The 25570-nt window shown below is 47.3% G+C and overlaps 1 protein-coding gene and 1 long non-coding RNA gene across 3 annotated transcripts in view; one reads left to right on the top strand and one right to left on the bottom strand.

Moving 5' to 3' along the window:
* Positions 1-952: 952 nt before the first annotated feature.
* On the bottom strand, positions 953-21477 carry TSPAN2 (tetraspanin 2). 2 transcript variants are annotated; one of them, XM_005495709.4, is made up of 8 exons: positions 21265-21477; positions 18593-18695; positions 6294-6391; positions 5791-5865; positions 5182-5283; positions 3915-3989; positions 3103-3186; positions 953-1585 (listed from the first exon to the last, which is right to left on the bottom strand). In XM_005495709.4, exons 1-8 carry the CDS (start codon positions 21331-21333, stop codon positions 1520-1522), a joined length of 672 nt encoding a protein of 223 aa, XP_005495766.1. In that variant the 5' UTR covers positions 21334-21477; the 3' UTR covers positions 953-1519. The 2 variants fall into 2 exon arrangements, with proteins under 2 accessions (XP_005495766.1, XP_005495767.1); XM_005495710.4 differs by lacking the exon at positions 953-1585 and adding an exon at positions 1731-2985.
* A 22-nt stretch (positions 21478-21499) lies between these two features.
* Positions 21500-25570, top strand: part of LOC141725244 (uncharacterized) — a 78805-nt gene continuing 74734 nt past the window's right edge. Inside the window, exon 1 of the long non-coding RNA XR_012577092.1 lies at positions 21500-21831. This is a non-coding gene — a long non-coding RNA (uncharacterized LOC141725244). The remainder of the gene's footprint in view (positions 21832-25570) is intronic.

Below are 25570 nucleotides of genomic sequence, written 5' to 3'. Positions count from 1 at the left end.
TGAACTTCTCCCCAGCATGGATGGAACAGCTGCATCAGGAATCTGAACTGGTCAGCACCAGATCTGCTGTCATGGGGGTATAATTAGCAAAAACCTTTTCTCTGAAATGGTGAATTATCTTGAGTAAGCCGAAAATTAAGAGATCCTGAGCCTCTGATGTAACTTCTTTTTCTGGGGACAACCTTTCTCCCTTCTAGGCTGGTTCAAAAGGAACATTCTCTTATGAATAAATATGACAAATAGGAAAATTAAAATCTAGAAAAAAACAATGTAAACGCAAGCCCTGAGGTATTTCAAGCACACTGTAATTTTCATTCCTGACAATCTAATTTATACCTATGCAATCTGAAGGTGCCAGTAAGAGAACTTACTGCATGGCTCTGTAAAAATGTCCCATCTTCCTTTCCTGCCTTCTGCCCCAGGAAGGGGCAAGAGGTTGAGGTAAGAGCCCCATGGAAGCTGTGATAGTCACAGAAGCAGAAACTGAGGATATTAAAGTGCTGTGTGTCTTCTTCTGACCGCTTTCACTCTTTGTTTGGCTTCCACAGGCCAGTTAGATTCTCCAGAGATCTGACAAGGGGCTGCTTGTCTGGACCTAGGCTCCACTCCTGCACCAGTTTGTAGCCACAGTGAGGCTTTTGGGACAAATGTGGATTTTAGTGGCCCTTGAACTCACAGTTGGGTTTTTTGGTCTATCTCAGCCTAGCTTGGGAAGCTTAAGCACACTTTGCACTGCAGTTGGTCCCAAATGACTGCCTGGTCTTGCCAGCTTCCCACCTCCTTCCCCCTCTTCCTTTAGCCTGGATCTCCTTGGATGTGTTTTCTCCCCCAGAGCTTTCTGCATTTGCATGAAGGGTCCAGTCCTACAAAAAATAAACACCCAATCTCTGCATGACAGTGAAGGCAGTGGGTCTACTCTTCAAGTTTGCTGCAGCAGACCCTTAGGCATTAATTGTTTTTTTTTTTTAATAAAGTACAATTTTATTAGTTCTGCTCTGTTTGGGCTTTGGAACATAAAGTCACAACATGGATCATAGGTCTTTTTACAATGGCATTTGTGCCTCTGCTAATTCTTGGCACACAGGGGCTCAGTGTGAGAGGGCTCTGAGCACTGTGTCCCTGGGGGATGTGCACACACATCTGTTCCATCTGCAGATGTTTACCTGGACAGCTGCTGCACATCCAGGGACCTGCTCACATCCAGAGGTGTTTGTAAGGAGACACATGCATGTGCTTACATGTGTAAACTCTTAATTGCACATATACAAACATTAAAAATCAAATTAGTCTTTGATGCACCTTTGCTCTTTTATCATTAAAAAGGACATTTTAAACCCTTTTTTTGTTCACTTCAGTTTTACTGTAACTAATACAATTCACCTGATCACCTAACGGGATATTTTCCTCTCAGTATGTTAAAACACTGATTAAAATGCATTACAATTATTAAATTGGGTAGAAGAGCACTTCTTGTAAGCTTAGTCTGGAACTCCTGGGGCAGAGTTGTGCAGTGACAGTTTTAGATCATTTCTCTCATGTTACGGATGGTACAGCACAGAACCATGCTGAAAATCATGCCAAAGATCTAGAAGAGAAGGGATGTGATTTAGGGATCCACTTACAAAACAGTTATACAACAATTTGCATATCAGACAATCTGAAGGTCCCTGTGGCAGAGTAGTGACTGCTTCCATCTACAAACCCCAAAACATCAGACAATAAACATGGAGGAGGTTTCACTGATTTTATCACATTGGTTTCACTGTTCTTTGTTCTAAATGTCCAGCCAAGGCACAACTGCCCCAAATATTCATGTTCCTAACATCAATTTAAGTCACATAATAACCGGTGATAATAATATTGGTGGTATCCTGGTATTTCACTGGAGTGTTCTGAATTTCAGAATGCTTCTACATGGAATAGGACACACATTAGAGTAAGAGCAGAGGGTGACTGCAGAGCCCCCAGAGCTGGTGCTGAGCTCTGAATAGTTCCTGTGCTCAAGAGCAAGATTACACATTAAGTATAAGACTATATACATGAAATCTAAACCCCCATTTGTGTCAGGGAACTTGGTCAGCAGAGGGAATGATAACAGCAGAGAACAGTGGGTGTTGGCAGAGCTCTGCTTTCTGCCACAGGTGAGTTCTCCACAGCTGCTGCCTCCTGAGGCTGCACTGCTTAGGGTGTGAGATGGGCATTAAAGCTCTGGGTTCCTGTCCCTAAGGATGGGCACAGCTGAGCCCTCACAGCCCAGCACGTGGCAGAAATAGCACAGAGAAAGGTGCAGGTGCATTTCTGCTGCTGAAGGGGTCGTGGTCACTTCAGGACCTTCACTGTGGCTGAGGTGGGGACCCAAGGGGAGATGATCCCAGTTCTGGTGTGTCCGTGATGTTACTGATCTCTGTCCCACCCCCAGTGTATTTCTGAGTCCCTTCCTGTTTCAGGCAAACCCCAGGACTGTTCAATATGCACAGCATGGTTTCTGTTACCTGCAGAAACCCCTCAGCTGCTTTTCAGTGTCCACTGTGAACGTCCTGCTCTTCCCAGCAGCTAAGGGAGTGTTTCTTTACTCATACTGTGGCTCCTCATGCTGCTGGTGTGACTCTGAAGGAAATCAGGGCACAGCTGTGCGGGAAAAGCTTTGAGCTAAAGCCTGGGGAGCCCCAGCCTGCCGGTCCTGCTGTGTCCTTGGGACAGGGTGACATCTATTGGTCACAGCTCCAGTGGCTACTCTCTATTCCTCATGGAAACTAAGGAATGTGTCCTAAAGGATTGAAAGCATCAGCCTGCAGTTGTTTTGGAATACAGTAAATGCTGCTACAGCTTTTTGCTTTTTAGTTTGGTTCATGTGCACTCTGCTCTCACAACAAAGGAAGATTACCATCACTTTGGAACCTGTCTAAGGACACAAAATGAACTTGAAAAGCACAGTCACACAGCTCTGCTTGCACTGATGGGGGCAATTCCCAGGGAGAAGACACACTGGAAGCAAGAAGAATTGAGGAATCTCACCAGTTGCTGCAAAACACCTTCCACAAAGCTTTGAGTAAGGGAAGGGTACTGGGCTCAAGGAGAGACTGGAGAAATGGATTTACTCACTGTGATGCTAGCAATTGCAATTCCAACAATTCCAACGAGGCGCAGCTGAGTATCAATTACATTCTGAATTTCAGTTAGGCAGTTCTGTTAAAAACAAAATTAAAATATTTTTTAATGCCTGGAAATTTATATTTCAATCAATTCTATCAGCTGTTCTCACTGAGCAACAAATTAACACAAAAATATTAGTGCAGTCACTGTCCTAATTCCTGCAGCTAAACGTTGAGTTTTGCTGGATAATTTTCCCAGCATCTTCCCTTTCCTGGTGAGGCATCTGTACCTCTTGCATGGAGAGCCAGACACATGCAAGTAATTTTCTTACACTCAGTTTTCTCCCTAAATTTAAACTCCTTTATATAATAGGCCATGCTAAATCAGGAGGTTTGGTGCTTCATTTTGACATTGAACTCACAAGCAGATTCCAGAAAAGACAGAAATGACAGAAATATCTTTCTTGACACCAATGAAGTTTCTAGTCAGGATGCTTCATGCATGACTAAGGTGGGCACTTGCTAGAATTCAGTTTGGGATTTGGGATCCTGTTCTGTTCCCTCCTTCTCCCTTTTCCTTTCAGATGGTGCAATATTGTCTTGGCTACCATGGGATGCCACAAACATGTTGTCGTGACTGAGGGCGTTATGACCTCCAGCTTAATTCTGCCTCCACTCTGCTCCATTCCATAAGGAATTTCATGCTGGAATTTGCAAGGTAAAAAGAACTTCTTCCTTTCTTTTCCTTACAGAATGTCTCCAATTTTACTACAGACCTGACATGAAGAAGTGATTAGAACAAGCAGGACAGAGCACACTTGCCTTTGGCAGCTGGATGTTCTCTGGACAGGGCAATCCTGTTTGTTGTTCCACATTACCTTTACCACAGCACTGGAGCTGAATGAAACAGAGATGGAGGATCAAAGAGGGAAAACCACAGACCACATAATGAAAATCAGTTGTTATTTTGACCTGGTTTAGGGACATATTTTCATACTGAAAGTGAGACAATAAATAACTAAAAAAAAAGAATCTGTACAGATCAAATAATAACCTTATTCTCTATATTTAAACTGCTACTTCTGGTAGAGTTCCAACTGTGTGGGACAAAATTCTCAAAAATTAATTTTAATTGTGTGAGGCCACAGCAAACAGCCACATTTGTATTAACAACAATGACCAGAAGAGATTTTTATTACAGTATTTCATAACAAAGCAAACAAGTGGATTTGGGAAAAGCAGATCCCTGGCTTACAAGAAAACAGGAGTTAAAGGGAGAATGCAGAAAGTTCAAATATCACATACGGAATTATGGGCAATGCACAAAAAGCACAGCAGAGAATGCTGGAATTTTATTTCTGACACAACATCGTGCTGGGTTTGGAGACAGTAATAAATCAGAGTTTCAGAGGGTTTGTTTTTCCTGTTTGCCTATCTCCCACAAAATGCTTGGAATTCCTCTTTGGGTCAGAAATAAGAGCTATGGGAGAAGGACAAAAGGGTCTGAGGTTGTGAAATGTTTGTTCTACAGAACGTGGGAATTGCTGTAAGGAGCAGCAAAGCTTGGGCTTGCTCTCCATGGGAGGCAGTGCAGATCCAGGATGGACACAAACAGGATTACAGAAGTCACAGGTTGTAACTCTGATTCAGACATTCACTTTTTGGGTGGCCTGAACTGTGTCACACATGTGTGGTCTCTCACTGACTTGGTTCAGCCACCCTGTAGGTCCTGGGACACAGGTCACGTTTTCTCTGACTGATGCAGAGGGATGCAAACATTTCTCTCTCTCTCTCTGCATTTGCAAGTATTTATCTGTGGATTTCAATGTCCACAAGGGTCATTTCTTCTGCACACACAGACCAGAAGCATCAGAAATTTCAAAGCCTGGCTAATTGCACTTTCAAATGTAGAGATCCAAAACCCAGAATTCTGACAGAGCCCTCAGGAAACTCAGTGTTGTGAGCCTCTGGCTGGATTTGAAGTACATTCAGTTCTATTTTGGCATCCCTCAGAGGGAGGAATTTGGATTCTAAAGGGCAGTGTGGCAGTGGAGCACTGGAGGGAGCTGTTGGGGTGAGGAGCACTCACAGCCACGTGGTAGCGATAGATGGTACTGTTGACCTTCCCCACTGGGTTTTTCATGTAGTCCTCATAAGCATCTTCATAGATTTTCTGGGCTTCCTGTATTGCCTGCAGAAATCAGACTTTCAGTGAGTTGCAAATCAGTCTTACCCCCCATCCAAGACTCTCACTTTGTGTCCTCAAACTCCAGGGCAAAAAGTTGTGCCTGGTAATCAGGTATGGTGACTGAAAAGCCAGGAGGGTTTGTGGCCTGGTGGCATTCAGAGGGTCAGAGTGTTCACAGGCTCTGTTCTGTGTTTTGGTTAAACACTCTGAGTTGGGCAAGTTCAGTGCCTGAATTTGTTTGCCCTTCTCCCAGGCAATGCCCTCCTTTCATACAGCTCCCCTTGATGTTCCTTCAAGGCTGAACCACACCTCCACCTTCTCTTGAACAGAGGAGGCAAAAACTTCTTATTCCAAACTTGTGATAACACAAGCTGTCATTGGCTCCAGATAAGAATGTCAGAGAGTCTTGCAGGGAAAAGTCTGGAAAGTTTTCCTATGGAAGAGCCAGCTCAGTGGGCACTGGAATCCATAACTACCCCATCATTACATCAGAGGCTGTTTGCTACTTACCACTTTCTTGCCTATGAAGGCAAATACTCCAGCAGTGACCTCACCTGCAAATATCACCAACAGGCAAGCAAAGAACTGCAGAGGAAGGAGAGAATCTGACATGAGTGTGGCTTGTTCATGGGGGCTGCCAGCCAGCCCCTCATCCTCCCCAGGCCCCAACAGCCCACCCTGAACCAGAGCTCTGAGGGGGCTCTGCACAGGGCGGCCAAGGCAGATTGCTTGTCACATTCAAACCAAGGGGAAATGGCAAAGATGTGGCTCAGAGGGAGCTTCAGGAAAATCAGAGAGTAATTCCAGGGAATAAATGCATCACAAGGGACAAGCAAGGGCACCTCTGCATGTATGCCAGCTCTGCAAGAGCATGGTGGCTGCTGAGTCCAGAGACACTGGATTAGCCAATAAAAGGACATAAGACCTTTCAGGTGTTGGACTGTAAAGATCTTTCCATTAATGCTTTGGATGGTTTCCCTGCAGAGCCCAGGCCCTGGAAAGCTTTTACTCACTGTTCCAATCAAGCACTGGGACTCCCGCGCTGCTCCACAGCACCCGAAAAATCCAACTGCTGCCATGATGGCCCCTGCTCCCACCAGCACATAGAGTCCTGTGGAAAGCAGAGCCAGCAACAATTTCAGGGGGTTTCTGTCCCCAGAGTCTGCTCCCTATTTCATCAGCCCCACCCACTTACAGGTATAACAAAGTCTCTGACTTTCACAAAACTGGTTGCACAGAAAAGGTTCTCTGGCCACAGGGGGAGAGCAATACTTCCTTCAGGATTCTTGGAGAATTAAATAAGACAATTTGAGATTAGCTCAGCTGGTTAGAGCATGGTGCTAAAACCACCAGCTTTGCAGGTTTGATTCCTGGATGGGCCATTCACTTAGGAGCTGGACCTGATGATCCTTGTTGGTCTATCCCTTCCAACTGAGAATATTCTGTGATAAGAATATGTGACTTTCACCTTCCTAGTTTGCTGTCCCAGGGACAGCTCAGTGCAGGAAGAACAAACCCCATACCATCCAGAACCCCTAACACCTCTGCAATAAGCAATGTAAAGCAGAAAAGCCCAGCTTTGGCAGAGGGCTTATTCCTGGGAAACCTGGGGCTGGAAATGGGGGAACTGAAAGGAACATGGGAGATGGCAGCATAGCCCCATACAGATCTAGGACTCCAGCTGTAAGCTGACACCTAGAAATACTCTTATTCAACAGGTGTTTTGGTTTTGGTTTTATTTTTTGTATGGGCTTTATCTAGGACAAAAGGAAACCAGAGTACAGAGTTTTTCTTTCCTCACTTGTGAATGTACATTTTTTGATCTGTGCTTAGGCAACACTCGGGTTCCTGTGGGGTTCAGCTCCCACCAGACCACAACCAACGGGGCTGTGCCTTGGCTCTGGTACTGTTGGTGTAATTCCAGTCCTTGTCCTGTGCAGGATGCTGTGCCAAGCCACTGCTGGGGAAAGAGCTTCATCTTCCTCCTCCTCGTGTCCTTCTGGTGAGGGACAGTGGAGCTGCAGGCAGAGTGCACTAGAGGGCACAGTGAGCCTTGCTCCAGCCGGGACTGCCCAAGCTTCCACTGAGAGCCTTTAATGTGCTCAGTTACCAGTGGAAACATTATTATAAAATCCAACCCAGGGTTAGCACAGCTGCTGGCATTTGCTGTTAGCAGGCCTTGTGTGACCTGGACTAGGAAATCCTACCGATGACAGTTTGCAATTGCTAGGAAAATGTAAAACCGGTCAATGTTTGAGTGCAGAGCTTCCATCCAGCTGCTGTGCCTCACTGGTGCAGCCTGTCAGGGAAAGCCAGCTCCTGCCTGCTGCCCATTCAGTGCCACATCAGCCTCCAGTCTCTGTGTCTATCCCAGTTACGTGATCCTTGTCCTCCCCTCCCTCCTCCTGCCCCAGTTCCTGCTGAGAGAGACACTGATAAACAGCAATAAAACAAGCAATATGGCTTTGCCCTACTAATTGTAATATACACAGTGCTGCTGGCTGTCTGTTGGCAGTTCTTATCCCATGTTTTCTGGATTTTTAACACTCAGCCACCTGTGACTTCCTGGGACTGAGCATTCTTCAGGCTGTTCTTGTACACAGACGCACAGCACTGGTTTTTACTGGAGTACAAAGACATTTATGGCTCAGGGGAGAAAGGTCAGCCAGGCCTGGTGGAAGATGAATTGGAAAAGACAAAATCCTCGCTCAGGTGCAGAACCTGGTGCTCACCAGGCAAACACCAACGCTGCCATTTCCTGGGATCTCCATGGTAACAAACAGTGTAATTACAAACATGTTTCCTGCACGTATTCAGTGTGTCCCTCCCTGCTCCCTCCCTGCGCTTATCAGCCACTTAGCAAAGATAAATTGGAGTAAGGACACAGGAAAGGAGTCTTCCCATTTCTTTGTGTTATTTGCAGCTAGGAAAGACAAAGCTCAGTGAGTCTAGGGGTGAGACCACTCTCAGGAATTTGGATTTGCATTTGTCAGAGAAACAGCCTGAGCATTTCACTCGAATGACTCAGAGCTAAACCACTACCTCAGTGAGAACTTCCCTTTTAAGGCGTGTTACAGGAAGAACTCACAACACTCACTAAACAAAGCTGAGCCCCAAGCTGAGCCAGCCAGGAGTTAAAATCCACCTTCTTCCATCTTCTGCTCACGAGAGTTCATCCCACCTTGTCCTTTCTCAGCCTGGCACTGCCACTTGGTGATACCCAGCTATTTCTAGATGGAAAATAATGTTGACACTTAAAATTTCCACAAAAATAATGATATTTTTACTTTTCTACTATATATACACACATATGTAATCTTTCACACAGGAATGTAACTTGTGATTTTGGGGTTGTCCTGAGGCCAGGACTTGGCCTTGGTTGATCCTTGTGGATCCCTTCCAATTCTCAATATTCCATGAGACACATTAAAAGTAGCTTGAAAAAAGTGAAAGGGGCCAAGTTACTGAGAGGTTTCCAAGCACCCACATCCAGGGATGCTCAGTGGAAGATGACTTCCAGGAAGAATGTCTGCCAGAGATGGAAATGTTATAATTTATGGCTTAAACATCTTCATAAGGGACTTTTGCCTCTTGTAGCAAAACTGTATTACAAAAATTGCAGAGAAGACCTCCACATCCTGACTGAGGCCCCACTTAACCCCCCTTTTCTTTTCCTGTCTCTTTCTTTTCTCTTTTTTTCTCTTTGCCTCTTTTACTATTAAATAAAATATATCATTTTTTTTGGCACCAACATTTAACCTCATTTGGTTTTAATAATATTTTTGAGTAGATTTTGAACATTTCTTGGTTTGATCAGTTTTGTTCACAGACTTAATTTTCTTTGTGTTTAAACTGGTTTGTAACAATATCAAAGCTGTAGATGCAGAAATATCCTGGATGGTGTAAGTATGTAAGAAGGATCTGGTATTTCTTTTCCTAGAGGGTTGTACACAGCAATGTAGGCATGTTCACCTCAAATTTTTGATAAGAACAGACCTAAATTTAAAGTGAGACTCTCCAAAGAGAGAAAAACAAGCAAAGGGTGGCAAAGTCTGGCACAGAGCCCTTGGAATCCCAGCTTTGACTAAAGCCACCAAGCACTGAGAGCTGTCAGGGCCAGCAGTGCAAATCCAGATTTTGGTGGTTAATATCACACCTTTCCATGCAATAATATCCAGTGCCAGAAGTACCTCAGCTCCACTAAAACCCATCCCTTCCTAAAAAGCAGGATGGAAAACCTTAATCAGCTTCTATTCATCAGCACTTCCATTGTAAAACACAAAGCCTTGGCATGGCCTCCAGCTTGGCATCTACAGCACAGCAGGGAAACAAATAAAAGTCAGTTTATAGACACAGAACAGAGCAGGTTTGAGAGCTACAAACTGACACAGAAAATTCACTGCAAAGCTCAACATGGCAGAAAGAAGTGTGTGAGTCAGGTCAGGACAGAGAGCTTGTTTAGGTGAGTGGAAAATGATGAGGAGACTCTCCAGCTGCAGCTTTTTGTGCAGCAGAAGGAAAAAAAACACAAGGTGGAAAGGAAGCAAAGGTTTGTGGCCTTTGTGAATTCTTTCCTCTCACCTCTTGTTGCCTCTGTTGACTTCCTGCAATTCTGCTCTTTGGTCTGTGTGTGCTCATGGAGAGGAGAGAGGGCTGGCACCAAAACTGAGAGCAGGAATGCTGCTGTGGCAAACTGGCCCCAGACACAGCTCTGCCATCTGCGATTGCAGAATATTGGAATATTTACTACTCCTGCATTCAGGACCCACAAACAGGTCGCTGTCAGCCCCTGAATGCAAAGGGAGGAAGAGGCACATTCCAAAGATGAAAATCCACGTGCAAATCTGACAGAAAATTGGTTGATTTAGGCAGCCACAGGCACTGATTACTGAGGGGTACTGGAGGAAATAGGGGCTTCTTTATAAACTCAAGAGAATGAAAACCAACGTGTCACAGGACTGGGGATTTTTGAACAGAGTCTATTCTCTTAATTATTTTTTTTTTAGTGAGGAAATATTGAGGTTTTGGGGTGTGGTTTGTTTTTTTTTGCTGTGCTGACCTCCCCCACCCCCCAGTTTTTTAATAGATGTGAAGAGAAATGAAGACTTCTCCTTTTAGCAGTGAGTCAAGTGAGAGAACACCTGATAACAAATTGGTTTCCCTTCTGGCTGTAATGTACTGAGTGTAAGAGGGAAACCCCCTTCTTCTACCATTGTTTTATTTTGCAAAGACAAATTTGGAAAGCCATAAAGCAGCAGCTTTTTTGTATATTTGATTTTTTTGATTCATCCCATGGGGAAAATCATTCTTTCCTGAAAGGAAATTGTCAAATGGGGGTATTCCCTGTGAAAATTCCAACAGGAGGGATTCCCATTTTCGAGCAGACTCTGCTTTGCAATTACAAGGGGAATTAAAATGTTATCTGGCAGCCTCAGAGCATCCTGTGGCTCCCAGTGGTGAAAAATGGCAAATCCACAAGTCAGCAGGTGTCTGGATCAGCTTCAGTGCTGGTGGCACTCAGCTCTCCCTGGCTCCTCTGGAGATAAGGACACATCCATTCCTGGGCTGTACATGGAGCCAGATCTGCAAGTCAGAAAAAGCACCTTCAAAAGGATCAAGGGATTCTGGGGGTTGTTTCTGAGGGTACAAACCCTCTGTGATTAGCACTGATACAGAATTCCAGCTCTTTAGACCAGATAGAAGGATGGGATTTTATAGCTGCAATATATTTTTATGTATATCAAGAGTGAGGGAAGGATCAGCCTGGGATGGGAGAGATGTAATTTCAGACTCTGGAACAGAACCCACTCCCACAGCTGCTTTTGTTTGTTTGTTTGTTTTTCCCCAAGTCTTACTGAAGGTTTGAGGCACAAATCCCTGCCAAAGAGCAGGAGCAGACAAACACACCCTGTCTCTGTCTGGCTTTATTTCACATGGGTTTCTTGTTTACCTGGCTGCTATGGGCACTTTCCATTTGAAATAATTCTCCTTTTTTTTTTTACTTTTTTTTCCTCTCTTTTGGGCTGAGTAAATAACACTGAACAAACCCCCAACTGTTCCTACTGCACAGAGAGAACAAGCAGCTCTGTTCTGGGGTGAGGGACCCAGCAGCAGCAACAGCAGAGCCCGGGACCCAGACAGGGCTTGGAGGGATTTTCCTGGGGTTGTGAGTTCCTTGCAGCCCCAGAGGCAGATGGAATCCTCCATGGAAGGACTGAGGCTCTCCTGCCCTCAGGAGAGCACCAAGGAACCTCAAGCACAGACACACTCCTGGAAAATATGAGAAACACACGTAGGAGTTGGAAAAAAAAAGTCCAGACAGGGACGGTTATGTGTGGCACCAAACTCAGCTCCTGAAACAGGATTGTTACGAGACATTTCCATTGTATATTTATTTATAAAATACATTTACAGAATTGGAGAAAAGCTGCTGAGGCCTCTAAAGTGGCATGAATTTCTGGAGAAGTGGAACATACCCTTAATTTGAGCATAATGGATTTATCTGATTAAGTGTCTGGTGTGAATTCAGCAGAGATTTTGTGGTTAATCTTCCTGGAACCATTAAAGGCACCAGCCAGTGTGGAGGCTACTGCTGATGCACAAATCCTGGATTTCAATTTAAAAGCAGCCTCACTGCAATGTAACATCCCAGTTTAGTTCTTCCCTTTCCCACAGAACACCAGCCCTTGTTACATATCTTGCTCACATGAACCCTAAATAATTATGGCCAGATTCACTGCAGGCAGTGCATTCCCAAGGCTGCTCCCAAAGGCTCTGTCAGGGTCTGCCACCCCCCAGACTGCTCTGAACTCAGTGTCACCTGTGCCAGCTGGAGCTGTCCTGCCCTGGCTGCTCTTCACAGACCCCAGGCAATGGATTCTGCCATTTAATGATGTGAAAAGTGTGGGAAAACTTCCTCACATGGGAGCTGTAAGAGTGCACACTGTGGTCAGAAGGACATGGCCAAATGCCTTGGTACTTTCTCTACTTTCACTGCATCCTTTTTCACAAGAACCACAGAGCATTCAGGAGTGCACTGCAAATGTACACAATGACATTAAGATTCCTTTCTTCAAATTTCCTGACGTTTATTTGCCTATTTGGCTGCAGCAAGCAAAGCGCTTTGTTGTCAAGAGCAACTGATAGTGAGTCTAAGATCACGTTCCTGTGTGGTTGTAGCTAATTTAAAGTCTGTCAGTGTTTGTATTGCTTACATTATCTGTTACCACTTGCATCACTTTGTTGACACTGTATTTCTTCTGCCTTTGTAATACTCAGTCATTTGTATTCTGAAATCCTCTCGTGATTCTCTGCAATCCTCTCTAGATTAGGACACTCTGCATAATCCTGTGTGTGCATGAGCCAGCTCAATCCAAACCCCACTGAAGGTGTTTTTGAATTGACAAGGCCCAAAAAGGAGCCTGAGGGCTTTTTGGTTGCTGGTTTGTTTGTTTTTTTCCAGCAGACAGAACGCTTTCCTCTTAATGGCTTCAAAGTGGACAGTCCAAATGTATTTACAGCTCTGTCAGAGCGAAACACAGCACAGGACACTTCCCTTACAGGAGCTGTAATGGGTTATACTGGTTTGCTTGTTGTGTAGGAACTGCTCCAGAGCATGTAGAGCTCTCTTAGAGAGACTCAGTGTGAAAAAGGAGCCTGAGCAACCTTGGAGGGTGGGTTCTGCTCCAAACAGAGGAATCATGGAATGGTTTGGGCTGGAAGGGTCCCTGAAGATGAGGGAGGTACAGCCCGTGTGACCGTGTTCACAGGGGTCCCAGGGTGAGGGAAGAGATGAGGATCTGACTCCATGTTTCAGAAGGCTTGATTCATTATTTTATGATATATATTATATTAAAACTGTACTAAAAGCATAGAAGAAAGGATTTCATCAGAAGGCTGGCTAAGCTAAGAATAGAAAAAGAAGTAATGATAACAGAGGCTTGTGTCTTGGACAGAGAGTCCGAGCCAGCTGACTGTGATTGGCCATTGATTACAAACAACCACATGAGACCAATCACAGATGCACCTGTTGCATTCCACAGCAGCAGATAATCATTGTCTACATTTTGTTCCTGAGGCCTCCCAGCTTCTCAGGAGAAAAAATCCTAAGGAAGAGATTTTTCAGAAAATATCATGGCTACAAGCCCCCTGCCATGGGACACCTCCCACTGTCCCAGGTTGGTCCCAGCCCTGTCCAGCCTGGCCTTGGGCACTGCCAGGGATGCAGGGGCAGCCCCAGCTGCTCTGGGCACCTGTGCCAGGGCCTCAGCACCCTCTGGGGTTACACATGAATGTAACCAGCCACGTCCTGGGGGCATGCAGGGATGACAAACACCTTGATGCCCTTTTCCCTCCCGCAGCACCAGTGGCAGTTTGTCCCCAGTCACCTGCAGGCGGCCTTTGCAGAGAGCTCCCAGCGCTGCTGTGTGAGCTCCGGGCTGGGCCTGGGCACCCTGAGCAGAACAGGGACCCCTGGAGCCTGGAGCTCCCCGAGGGGCTCCGGGCTCAGCAGTCACAGCAGCGAGCAGGAACCAGGGTGGCTTCCAGCTGCCTCGAGGGAGGAGAAGGAAATGGGGTAACTGTGGCCTTGGCTGCTGCTCTGGGGTGGGACTGGCTGGGAGAAGCCACTCAGGAGGACAATTTAATGGGCAAAAAGCATAAAGTGCATTATCATACTTAAGTGATTAAAAAAAAAAAAGCCTCCTGAACATCAGCATCTTGCAAATATGCAGCAATCACCCTGAGGCAGATGGACACTGTCACACTAGGCTAAATTAGCTTATTTGGTCAGAATTGCCTTTATTCTTGCCTTTATTCTAACTCTTAGGAACTGCTGCAAGGTTTTGTAATCCACAACAGAGACCAAAGACTTTGGAACAACTTTCATTTTTAGTAAGGTTTTCTCAGGGGGTGGTAGTGGTGGTGTCATATTTTTAAAGTGAATTTCCAGTGAGCAGCTTCCGTTTTCCACTCAGGGCCACTATCAGCCTTTTCTCTCTAAACCACTCTTCCTGAGCAACAGAAAAAAGAAAGCTGCACACAGATGATAGGAAGAAGGACAATTTCATTGCTAAAGTCTTAAGTACAGACTAAAAGCCTCTCCAATAGATGATGGCAGGATCATTTAATGCTCTTCTTGTGGTTGCACATCTCTTTTGCCAACAGCTCTCATTTTAAAGGCTGGTAGAGTTTGAGAAGTGGTGGATTTAGCAGAGAAAATCCTGTTGACTAAGGGTATAGTGCTTGACTCCAAAACACATGAACAGAACTTGAACAAAGTGAGGCACAGGAGCAGAGAACTGCAGTCCACATGGATGGAACCCCAGCCAGCTCCTGTTTGTATGGGCATCCACTGCTATGGAGAAAAGCTCCGAATATCCTTCAGCTCCAGACATGACTTCATACCCTAAGGCACGCTCCATCCACGGACCTTTCAAAGCCAGCAGCATCGCTCCTGCTCTCACTGACCCCAAGGAAAAGCCACTATCACCCTAAAACTTTTGTCCACAGCTGCTTTGGCCCTGATGGATGCCTGGATCGCAGATTGGATCATGGGACTGAAACAAAGAGAACAGAACAGAGCACAGGAGGGTTGTGAGCTCTGGCTGTGCAGGAGAAGCAACATTTCAGGGCTGAGAAGGAGCCACCCAGACTGATTTGCTTGCATTCATCAGGTTTTGTTACCATTCCTGAGGGGCTTTGTTGAGCACACACACTTCACTTTTATTGGTGCTGGCAGGGATGGGACCCTCTGCACTTCATTTCTGAGGAATACAGAGTTTGTCCTGCTGGTTGCCCTTTGTCCACCAAAAGCAGAGATGGAAGAACTGAAACTGATCCTTAGAAAGTCCCCGTGTCAATTTTTGCTTTACAAGTGCTCTACTTGCACTCAGCAGCACTTGGTCTGTACTACTGTGCTTCAGTTTTTCTTAGCAGTACTACAAGGAATTAATTAATTGTGAGACAGCAATGCTGACACTCTGGGTTCCCACAAGTATCTTACTTCCTTCTGACTCTTGCAGACCTTCCTGCCCAGTAAAAAATTTCCCAGTCTTGGTACAGGAGTCTCCATAAGGATGAGCAATCTGAGGGAATTCCCGAAATTCCACAGATCTTTTCTCCATTTGATCTGTGCAGTGTCACTCAGATAAAAAGGTATCTGCCAGCTATTATCCTTTGATGAAATTATCCTTTTTTTCTTTCATTTTTTCTCTCTCAAGTGCAGCTGAGAGAGGGATCTATGAACTCCACCAGAGCTGAACTGCAGCTAAACAGGGAAGCCACAGTTTTGCTTCATCACTTGAAGCAGAGGCACAAAAACTGCACTGTGAGATGGAGTAACATAAAAATATATCCCATTGTAGAGGGAACTGGGAACTGCAGGGAGAGGATGTCCAATTTTAGGAGCCTCCAGTGTAAGATGTGTCTGATAAAATGGTTGGAGGCTGCGTGGGTCAAAGTGTTCCAATTCCAACCTTTTCTGTTGTAGGTTTTTCACTGCGAACTGCAGTGGGGAATATGGATCACCAAACACAAAACCACAAGCAACAGAAAGCTAGGAACACATATGTGCTTGCCCACAGCACTGCTGCCTGGAAGCTGTTCTCCAACCAACAAAAACATCTCAGTGGCTGGAAAAGATGAACAGGCCTGGTTGCCAAGTCATGGCCTGAACTATTCCAGGGGCAGAAAAGACAGCTGGGCTGCTGGTAAAGAACAGGGCTATTTAAGGAGACTCACTCTGGCCTAATGGAAAATGCAAGGATAGAATTATCAATTATTTTACACTAACCCAACATTTCAGATCCAGGAAAAAAACAATCACAAGGAAGCAGAAGAGAGAAGCTGGTTAGAGTCGGCTGGCAGCTCAATCCAGGTACAGAAAGAGCAGAATGTGCTGCCCTTTAGAAGAAAGAAAATGAACTGTTTTTCAGAAGATGGTGATTCTGGAGTGTTTCAATGCACCTGCACTGTTGTTTCAAGCACTGGCACAAAGTTGATGTGATCCCAGGGCCTTGGGTTATCACAAGGAGCCACAAATGCCATCAGTGGAACTGAGATAAAGAAATTCTCTTTGGATGTATAGCTATATGCTGATATTTTAAGTCATACTGCTGATCTGCTTTCTCTTTCAGCCCTCAGGGCAGCTGCTCCTGGGGTGCTGCACAGTGTTCCATATTAAGAATTCCTATGCAAAGCCCTGGCTGCCACCCAGGAAGCATGTTAGAGAGCAAACACAGAGCCAAATAAACAACAGTCCCAGAGACTCCGAGAAAGGCCCAATACACAACTGCCAGGGGGGACTCAGAGCTGAAATCTCCTCGAGAGGGAAAGCTCTTCAGCATGACCTTCAAATGCAGCTTTGTCTGCTGCAAACCCACTGAAACTGAACTTCTCCCTGTCCTTTCACTACGGCCTTGGCCCCAGAGTGTTGACAGCCCCAGCACAGCCTGAGCTTTGCCATCAGATGCTCAGGAGTCACAGCATTTAGCAGGGTTTGTAATGAGGGAGGGAGGGCAGCAGAAAACTCTTTGGTTTTCTTTCACAGGAATGCTCTGTTCAGTGCCTATTACAGAAAAGGGCAAAACTTCGCTTTAGAATTCAGTCCAAAGTGTAAGTTTAAAAGAATTCTGAAATCTCTGTGCCCTGTTCCTCGGCACTTCCTCTCACAGTTACACATTTCAACAGGCAGCTCTATAAATACGTGTGGCAGCCCAAAAGCTCAATGTCATGGTGTCTGATGAAACTTTTACAAGAACATTCCTCAGGACTTCCCAAAATGAACAACTTTGAACAACTTTTGTAATTTCTATTCAGGACAGAAGCAGACTACATATTTTGGAGATTTCAATACACATGCACCAAAGAATATCTTGTTTACACTGCGTGTTCCAGGCTGTACTGGAGCTGTGGTGCTTATTCACAGCACAGGATGTAGCAATTTCTGCCTTCCAGCAGCACTTGGTTTTGAAGGCCAGAACATCCTTTTGTCTTGTTTGCTCTCCTGGGACAAACACAAGTGGATCAGGGAGGGATGCATTGCAATCTACAGCACAGGGAATTCAGCAGGTATAAAGTGGAGCTGGAAATGAAGTTGGTGATCTAATGTGCTGCTGTCATAGCAGCTCAGATGTAAGAGAAAAAGTAAATCATAACTTCCTGGCTCTCTGTGTCAGTGGAGGTGCTGCAGTGTGTTTTACAGTAACCCTCAGGTCCCAAACAATGTTTACATGTGAATGGTTTTGTTCAGCCTCACAAAATCCCAGGGAAACGTTGCTGGACATCACATTCTCATGGCTGCAGTTCTGTGCCTCTGGCCTGGCTGCAGATGTTAAAGAAACCTGGGCCTGGGGTTGTGGTGGGTCTGAGTCAGCCTCCACTGAGGGCATTGGGGTATTTAAGGCAACTGCACAATCCTGGAGTGACAGGTAACTGCTGGAGGACACCTCTGTCACCTCCCAGTCCCTCCACCCTGTCACAGCAGCTTGATGGCCAGGGCAGGACGGGGTATTCACTCACACTTGGCATTTGTAGATGGCAAAAATGTTTGCACCAATGGGATTTTATTGGGTCCATCTCTAGGGGTGATGTATTAAACAGAAAAAATCCAACTTTTCTGGTGTAAAAATATGTTACAGTTACCAATGACAGAGAGCTGCAGTTGCTGGCAGTCCCAGACAGCTGCTATTTAAGGGTATCTATAAATATGAAGCACAGGTCCCAAAAACCCACCTGGAGATCCCAGGGAGAAAAAGTTATCTTAAATGCTAAAATTAGATGTGACTAATCCCAGTTCTGTGGGCACAGGAACTAGCTGATGCCTGCCCAGACTGGACAAACAGCTCCTGAGATGACTGAACACCAGGTAATTTCACTGTTCAGCTGGGGAAGGATTTGCTTTGGCACTTTGGTCCCACTGAGGCCTCCACAGGGAGAATTGCTGAGCAGAATTTTGCTGCTGTCCTGGTTCTGGGAACTTTCTGAAAGGACTCTTGTTTTGTTGGCTGGCAGCTGCACACGAAACTCTGGAGGGATATATTGGTGAGCCCCACAAGTGTCTGACCTGTCTCACCTTCTATTCTGAGAGTATTAGCACAATTCACTTAGGGTATGAGGGGACTGGATCAAATCCAGGAGAGGAGATTAGCTAGGGCTAAGGAAGTGGCTGTCAAGCAGAGAAAGGTCAAAAGCCATCACACGCATGGCACACAGCACCAGAACATCCAGTTTTGTGTAGGTCAGCCCAGGTGTGTCACCTGCCCCAGGATGTAACCAAGGCTGGAGGCTGCTGTCCCCCAGCACTGTCACTTACCCATGAAGAAAAGTTCTGGGGACTTCTTGTCTGTAGCAAACTCAGCCATGGGCCCACCAAAGCGCAGCCAGAGCCCGAAGGCAATGACAGCCAGTCCTGCCAGCTGCAACACAAACACAGCAGTCAGGGCTGCAGTGACAATGGCTGCAGAGCATCACAGCGGTGTCCTGGCACCCTGTGCTTTCTTGAAATCCCACAGCTCAGAACTGCACTGTCAGAAAATTCATGCAGCACTTGCCAGGGTCTGAAACAACAAATTCCTATTACAGTGCAATGCAGTTCTTTCTTTCAGCTCCTCAGTGCAGTGGTGCTTCTGAACTTACTAGAGACTCTCAAACCTTGTCAGTTATTTAATTATCAAAACTGGGCCTGAATTGTCATGAGAAACAGAGTGGGGCAGGGCACCCCCACCAAAACTAGGAGGTACAAGGATTGTTACTGGGTAGATACCTTGGATCACAGAAATTACAAACCAGTGATAGATGCTGTCAAATGCAAGGAAAAATTCCCTTTAATGTGAACAAGACCAGGTCACAAAGGAGTGTCACAGCTGTTTGAGGGAAAAGATCTACAGTGAGAGGTTTCAGCCTCACCACGTGCCAGACAGATCATCAGCCTGCCAGGCAGTGCTGTGTGTCCTGGCAGAGAACTCCAACATCCCTCAGGGCAGAGCTGTGTGTCCTGCAGGCAATTCCAGCATCCCTCAGGGCAGAGCTGTGTGTCCTGCAGGAGCTCCAGCATCCCTCAGGGGCAGAGCTGTGTGTCCTGCAGGAGCTCCAACCCTCAGGAGCAGAGCTGTGTGTCCTGCAGGCACCTCCAGCATCCCTCAGGGCAGAGCTGTGTGTCCTGGCAGAGAACTCCAGCATCCCTCAGGGGCAGAGCTGTGTGTCCTGCAGGAGCTCCAGCATCCCTCAGGAGCAGAGCTGTGTGTCCTGAAGGCAGCTCAGGCACCCTCAGGAGCAGAGCTGTAACCTAGCAGAGAACTCCAGCATCCCTCAGGAGCAGAGCTGTGTGTCCTGCAGGAGCTCCAACACCCCTCAGGAGCAGAGCTGTGTGTCCTGCAGGCAGCTCTAACATACCTCAGGAGCAGAGCTGTGTGTCCTGCAGGCAGCTCAGGCACCCTCAGGAGCAGAGCTGTGTGTCCTGCAGGCAACTCCAGCATCCCTCAGGAGCAGAGCTGTGTGTCCTGCAGGAGCTCCAACACCCCTCAGGAGCAGAGCTGTGTGTCCTGCAGGCAGCTCTAACATACCTCAGGAGCAGAGCTGTGTGTCCTGCAGGAGCTCCAGCATTCCTCAGGAGCAGAGCTGTGTGTCCTGCAGGAGTTCCAGCACCCCTCAGGAACAGAGCTGTGTGTCCTGCAGGAGCTCCAGCACCCCTCAGGAGCAGGCACAGTGTCCTGCTGCTGTCCAGGCCCAGAGCCTCAGCCTGTGGCACCTGCACATCCTGGACAAGGCTCACAAGCACCTGCTGCTTCCTGTGTGGGTGCCAGCCTGGCACAGTGCTCCCCTAACCTGTCCTGCATTCCCTGGCACTTGATCCATTGGCACAGCTCCACAAGCCAAGAGAGCAGGCAGTTGTACAGCTGGAGAGCTCGGGATCACAGCTTTCCTCACAGATATGTCCTAGCAGAGGGTGAGGTCCCCTGCCACCCTGTCACAGCATGGGGACCTCCCTGCTGCCAGCCTAGGGCTGCCAGGGCCTCTCCAGGCTGTGGAGTGTCCCTGGCAGTTCGGGATGAATGTCCCAGCCAGCTGAGGAGATGGTTCCTTCCATCTCAGCGAAAAGGCAGATAACAAAACACAGTACTTGTCACTTTTGAGAAACAAATAACACAAAGCTTTGTCCTTCTGCTGCCTTGCAGCTGCAGCTGGGCAGCAATCACACTGCCCCTCCAGCTCGAGCACAGCAGCACTGTGTCCCCGGAGCACGCAGCGCTGTCACCACGAGGGAACAGCCTTTGGTTTAACTGTGCTTCAAGCATAAAGGAGACAAAAGCCCAAAACTGCTTGGTCCAGAGAGGCTGAACAGGATGACTTTGTGGCTTCTTTTAAAAAGACCCCAGTGAATCAGAAGGAAAGAAAAAGACATTTAAGAAGATAACATTGCTGATTGTTTTCTGGAAAGCTAAAGGGAGAACAGTGCACGAGGGAAAGTGAGAGAAGAGAAAGCGTGAATTCAGCTGGTGGAACTGTGAGACTATTGAAAAGGTGCAATGAGGAGAGAATGGACACAGCATTCCCTAAACCTCTTGGGGCGATGCGAGGACTCTGTTTTAGGATGATCTTGTAGCAGCTGTTTTCTCCCTTATTAAAATGGTATTAGTAAAAAGCACCTTGATGCTGTGAAATGTTCTGCTCACTGCACTCTACTGGGGGAACCTCTCCCAGCCTCCTCCTGCAGCCGCGTGGTTGCCGGGGCAATGATCGCTGCTTTAAACGATCAGTTCAGACAGATGCTGTCTCTGCTCAGCAATGTCATCCTACACCGACCCGGCGCTTCATTTCCCAGGCAAAGCTGCATCTCCCTGGCAGCGAGCAGAAGCCGGGAGCGCAGCCTCGGCTCGGGGAGCCGATCCCGCAGGGCTGCCCGGAGGGAGCCGCGCCCGTCCCACCCCCGGCACCCCCGGTACCCCCGGCACCTGCAGCAGGTGCCCGGCCCCGCCCAGCGCTCACCCAGAAGGTCAGGTTGAAGATGAAGAGCAGGATCTTGACGCAGCGCATCCCTCCATAGCCCACGCCCATGGCGGGCGCTCCGGCAGCAGCTCAGCCGCGGCTCGGCCCGACTCCGGCGGGGCGGCCCCGGGGGCAGGTGCGGGGCCGGGCGGATCCGCCGACCTGGGCCCGCCCCGGGGCGGACTTTGTGCCCGGCGCCGTGCCCGGGGCTTCCCGCGGCCGCGGCTGCCCGGGCGGGGCACGGGCGGGGCCGGGCACCCCCGTGCTCGGTGCAATCCCTCTGTGTCTCCCGAAGACGCTCGGACCCTGCAGATGCTGCCCGCAAAATTACAGGCAGGAGCAAGGATGTGATGTCGTTAAACTTGTCTTGGTTCATAGCCATAGCTAAGAGACCCTCGAGTTCATTTTCCAATCATTTATTTGTTCTCTAATTTGACCCAAAATGCTGACTCTGCTGTCAAAATCTTAAAGCTTTCTCATCTTGTTTTTTTTCAGCTGCTCCTTTGAGGTCTTCAGGAACTCTGAGTCCAAAGTTGCCTGTGGGGCTCTGAGACAGGGGAGTATGAGGTAAGGTTGTGTCTCTGGAAAAGGGGTTTCTATGTTAAACATTTCCTCTCCTTATTTAACAAATAAAACACGAATAAAACACTTATTTCCTTTTTTTTTTTTTTTTTTTTTTTTTTTTTTTTTTTTTTTTTTTTTTCAGTTTGTGCTCTAGTTATAACTGCAGGGTTCTATCTATTCAGATTATTTTCAGGTTTTGAATAAATTTTCCCTGAGGTGTGTATGGAAACCGTGCAGAAATGCATGGGAAAGGATGTTTGGTGTTGTTATTTCAAATTACACTCCTCTAATGACACAATAATACCAAAGGACGTTGGAGGCGGTTTCCTTTTTCACTCATTTTCCCCTTCGTTTTTAGTTGCGTTAAAGCCTGGCTGTATTTTGGAAAAATAATCCCAAACAGTTTATTTGAATTGCAATGACAGAGTTTAATTAAGAATATCTTATTCCATTTGCAATGAATTGCAATGCAATACAGTTTATTGGTGTAGTTGTTTGGTTTTTTTTAAAGAAACATTGAATCTACCTTATAACTCAGAGTAAAACCCCACAATTTCCCTTTTTTTTTGCTTCTGTGATGCTCTGCTGGCTGGCGTTGACCTACCAGATCCAATGCATTCCTTCTAAACTACCAAAAGCATGAATGCATTTGAATAATCAAAATAACTTCAAGACAATGAGATGCATCAAACAGTAGCAAAAGTCTTCATTATCCTGTGATACATTTGAAGCAGAGGAAAAACAAGAGAGTGGTTTTACTGTGGATTGTGAGGGCAACAAAAATAAGGTTTCTCAACTTCTCTAGTAATTTTCATATTGATTTTCTCTAAAAGTGTAGGAATGAAGCATTTGGCCTTCACAAGTAGTAGGTCTCCTTCCCACATAATTCTTGCAATGAATTAATCCCAAGGTGCTGCTTTTCAGCATGTGGTTCTTGGCATCTCCTGGAGGCAGCTCACAGCTTCCTCTGGCACTGCCCAGGGGTCACACAGGTTTGGGTGCCCGGGGACGTTCAGGCAGGTTTGGGTGCCCAGGGGCACAGGGTTGACAAAAAGTCACTGATGGGGCTCTGCTGGGCTCTGTTTTAGGGCCGGGTGTCTTCATAAATGACTCAGATCAGGACTTAAAGGGATACTGAGAAATTCTGCTGACAACACGAAACTGTTGTTGAGAAGAGCTGTTGACTCCCTCGGAGGCAGAGAGATCTTGATAAACGTGAGGGCTGGGCAATCACCAACCATGTGCAGTTTAAGAAGGGCAAGTGCTGAATGCTGCACCTGGAGTGTTGCAGGATGGAGTAACCCTGGATGTATGGGCAGAGTGGAAAGCAGTGCCATGGAAAGGAACCTGGAGGTTGTTGCATCTGAGTCAGTGTGCCCTGACCAGGAGGGACATCCTTGTCCTGGGGGCACCAGGCACAGCATCCAGGCTGGCTGAGGGAAGGATTGCCCTGCTCTGGGACGGGGCACCCTGTCCTGGGGGCACCTGGGGTCCTGGTGATGGCCAGCTGGATCTGAGTCAGTGTGCCCTGACCAGGAGGGACATCCCTGTCCTGATGGCACCTGGGGTCCTGGTGATGGCCAGCTGGATCTGAGTCAGTGTGCCCTGACCAGGAGGGACATCCCTGTCCTGGGGGCACCTGGGGTCCTGGTGATGGCCAGCTGGATCTGAGTCAATGTGCCCTGAGCCAGGAGGGACGTCCCTGTCCTGGGGGCACCTGGGATGCTGGTGATGGCCAGCTGGATCTGAGTCAGTGTGCCCTGAGCCAGGAGGGACATCCCTGTCCTCGGAGCACCAGGCACAGCGTCCAGGCTGGCTGAGGGAAGGATTGCCCCGCTCTGCTCTGGGATGAGGCAGCCTTGTCTCCAGTGCTGGGGTCTGTTTTGGGTGTCACAACATGAGAAGGATGTAAAGTTGTTGGAAAGTGTCCAAAGGAGGGACATGAGGGTGGTGAAGGGTCTTGAGGAGCCACACAAGGAGTGGCTGAGGGCACTTGGTTTATTCAGCATGAACGAACCTGAGGTCAGAGCTCATCGGGGACTGCAGCTCCTCCCGAGGGACAGCTCCGACCTCTGTGACAGGGACAGGATCCAGCGAAGGGCTGGGGCTGTGTCAGGGCTGGTCAGACTGGGTATCAGGGCAAGCATCTTCCCCCAGAGGGTACTGGCGCTGCCCAGGCTCCCCAGGGAATGGGCACGGCCCCGAGGCTGCCAGAGCTCCAGAAGTGTCCGGACAACGCTCCCAGGCACGCCCAGGGTGGGATTTGGGGCTGTCCGTGCCGGGCAGGGGTTGAAGATCCCGGCGGGTCCCAGGCCGTTCCTCAGCTCCATGCCGGTTCCGCGGGTCCCGCTCGGGCCCTCAGGCCGGGCCGTGCCGCGGGCGGCAGCGCCCCCTGGCGGTCCGGCCGGGCCCGGCGCGTCCCTCAGGGCCGCGCTCAGCGCTCATTAGAGCAGCCGCGCTAATTGCGGGGCTCCCTCATCAGGGCATCTCTGCGGAGAAGCACCAAGGCGGTCAGTGTTCTCATTTCGCAGCCTATTTGGGACAAATCAATACTGTAAGAGAAAAATTCAGTTTTTGAATTTTTGTCAGTAGGATCAACAGATTGCGAAGGAGGCATTTGCTTGTTAGACAATTCACAAAGTTATTCCATCAGCTGCTGTAGTTAGTCCTGTTTCCTGGACAGGACTAACATTTCCATCTGGAACATGTCCAGCTGCAAAATCCATGGATTTTATTGCTTTTTATATTATAGACCCTTCTGTTATCAAAGTGCCCTTTCCCCCTGAGGTTCTTAGATGAAACAAGCATGTGGGTATTTGTAACAGGCCTCAAGTCTGGCAATTTCTTTGCAGTTAGATTTAAATTATGCAGATCCTGGGGCAAAGACTATTTGGTTTTGGTTATTTTCTGATTGCAGACCATGCTAGGAAACTTTTCAGCCAAGTGTTATCCAACTGTAGCACTAGGTGTTCAGATACTGCTAAACACATGGAATTACTTGTACTTGTAGTGACAGATGGATAAGAAACTGTTCTTGCTAGAGCAAGTGCTGTTTCATTTCAATTACTAAAAGAAAACTTGAGTTATTATTCCCATAAATATCATCTTGACTTGAGAATTAAAATATTTAAAAATGTATTTGTGTAAAGGGAGGGGGTGAATGTTACCATTTCCCTTCCAGATCTGCCCTACCCTTCCTCTGTGTTCCAGTCTTCCAAATGGTTCTCTGGTAACGATTAACCTTTCAGATATCAAGAGAGCACAATATTCTTTTTCCTTTCCAGTGTTTGGCTGTTTCCTAAGTGGCTTACAAATCCAGTTTTATGCTTTATGAACAGCAAAACTCCCGTGAATGTTTCTTAGCTCCGCAGAGGATTGTTCAGATTTCCCAGAATTAAAGAATAAAATTATAGAATGGTTTGGGTTGGAAGGACCTTAAAGCTCATTCAGTGTCACCTTCTGCCATGGGCAGGGACAACTTTCAGTCGCCCAGGGTGCCCCAAGCTCTGTCCAGCCTGGCCTTGGACACTGCCAGGGATGCAGGCACAGCCACAGCTGCTCTGGGCACCTGTGCCACAGCCCCACCACCCTCACTGGGAAGGATTTATTCCCAATTTCCTACCTAACCCTGCCCTCTGACAGTGGGAAGCCATTCCCCCTTGTCTTATGTGCTTCCTGTTTCTCAGCTGCTCCTATGCATGATAAACTCAAATTGCTTTTTCAGGGTCCAAAACAGCCCTTC

Source organism: Zonotrichia albicollis, chromosome 28, assembly GCF_047830755.1.
Source record: "Zonotrichia albicollis isolate bZonAlb1 chromosome 28, bZonAlb1.hap1, whole genome shotgun sequence".
NCBI classification, from domain to species: domain Eukaryota; kingdom Metazoa; phylum Chordata; class Aves; order Passeriformes; family Passerellidae; genus Zonotrichia; species Zonotrichia albicollis.
Note: the sequence above shows the minus strand (reverse complement) of the source record. Positions and strands in the feature narration are given on the sequence as shown.

Excerpts from the sequence above, each read along its gene's own strand:
- TSPAN2 (XM_005495709.4), bottom strand. The coding sequence starts at position 21,333 with ATGGGCGTGGGCTATGGAGGGATGCGCTGCGTCAAGATCCTGCTCTTC. Across the intron at positions 18,696-21,264 it reads TCTTCAACCTGACCTTCTGG|CTGGCAGGACTGGCTGTCAT; the intron begins GTGAGCGCTGGG and ends TTTGTGTTGCAG. Across the intron at positions 6,392-18,592 it reads CCCAGAACTTTTCTTCATGG|GACTCTATGTGCTGGTGGGA; the intron begins GTAAGTGACAGT and ends TGCTTTCCACAG.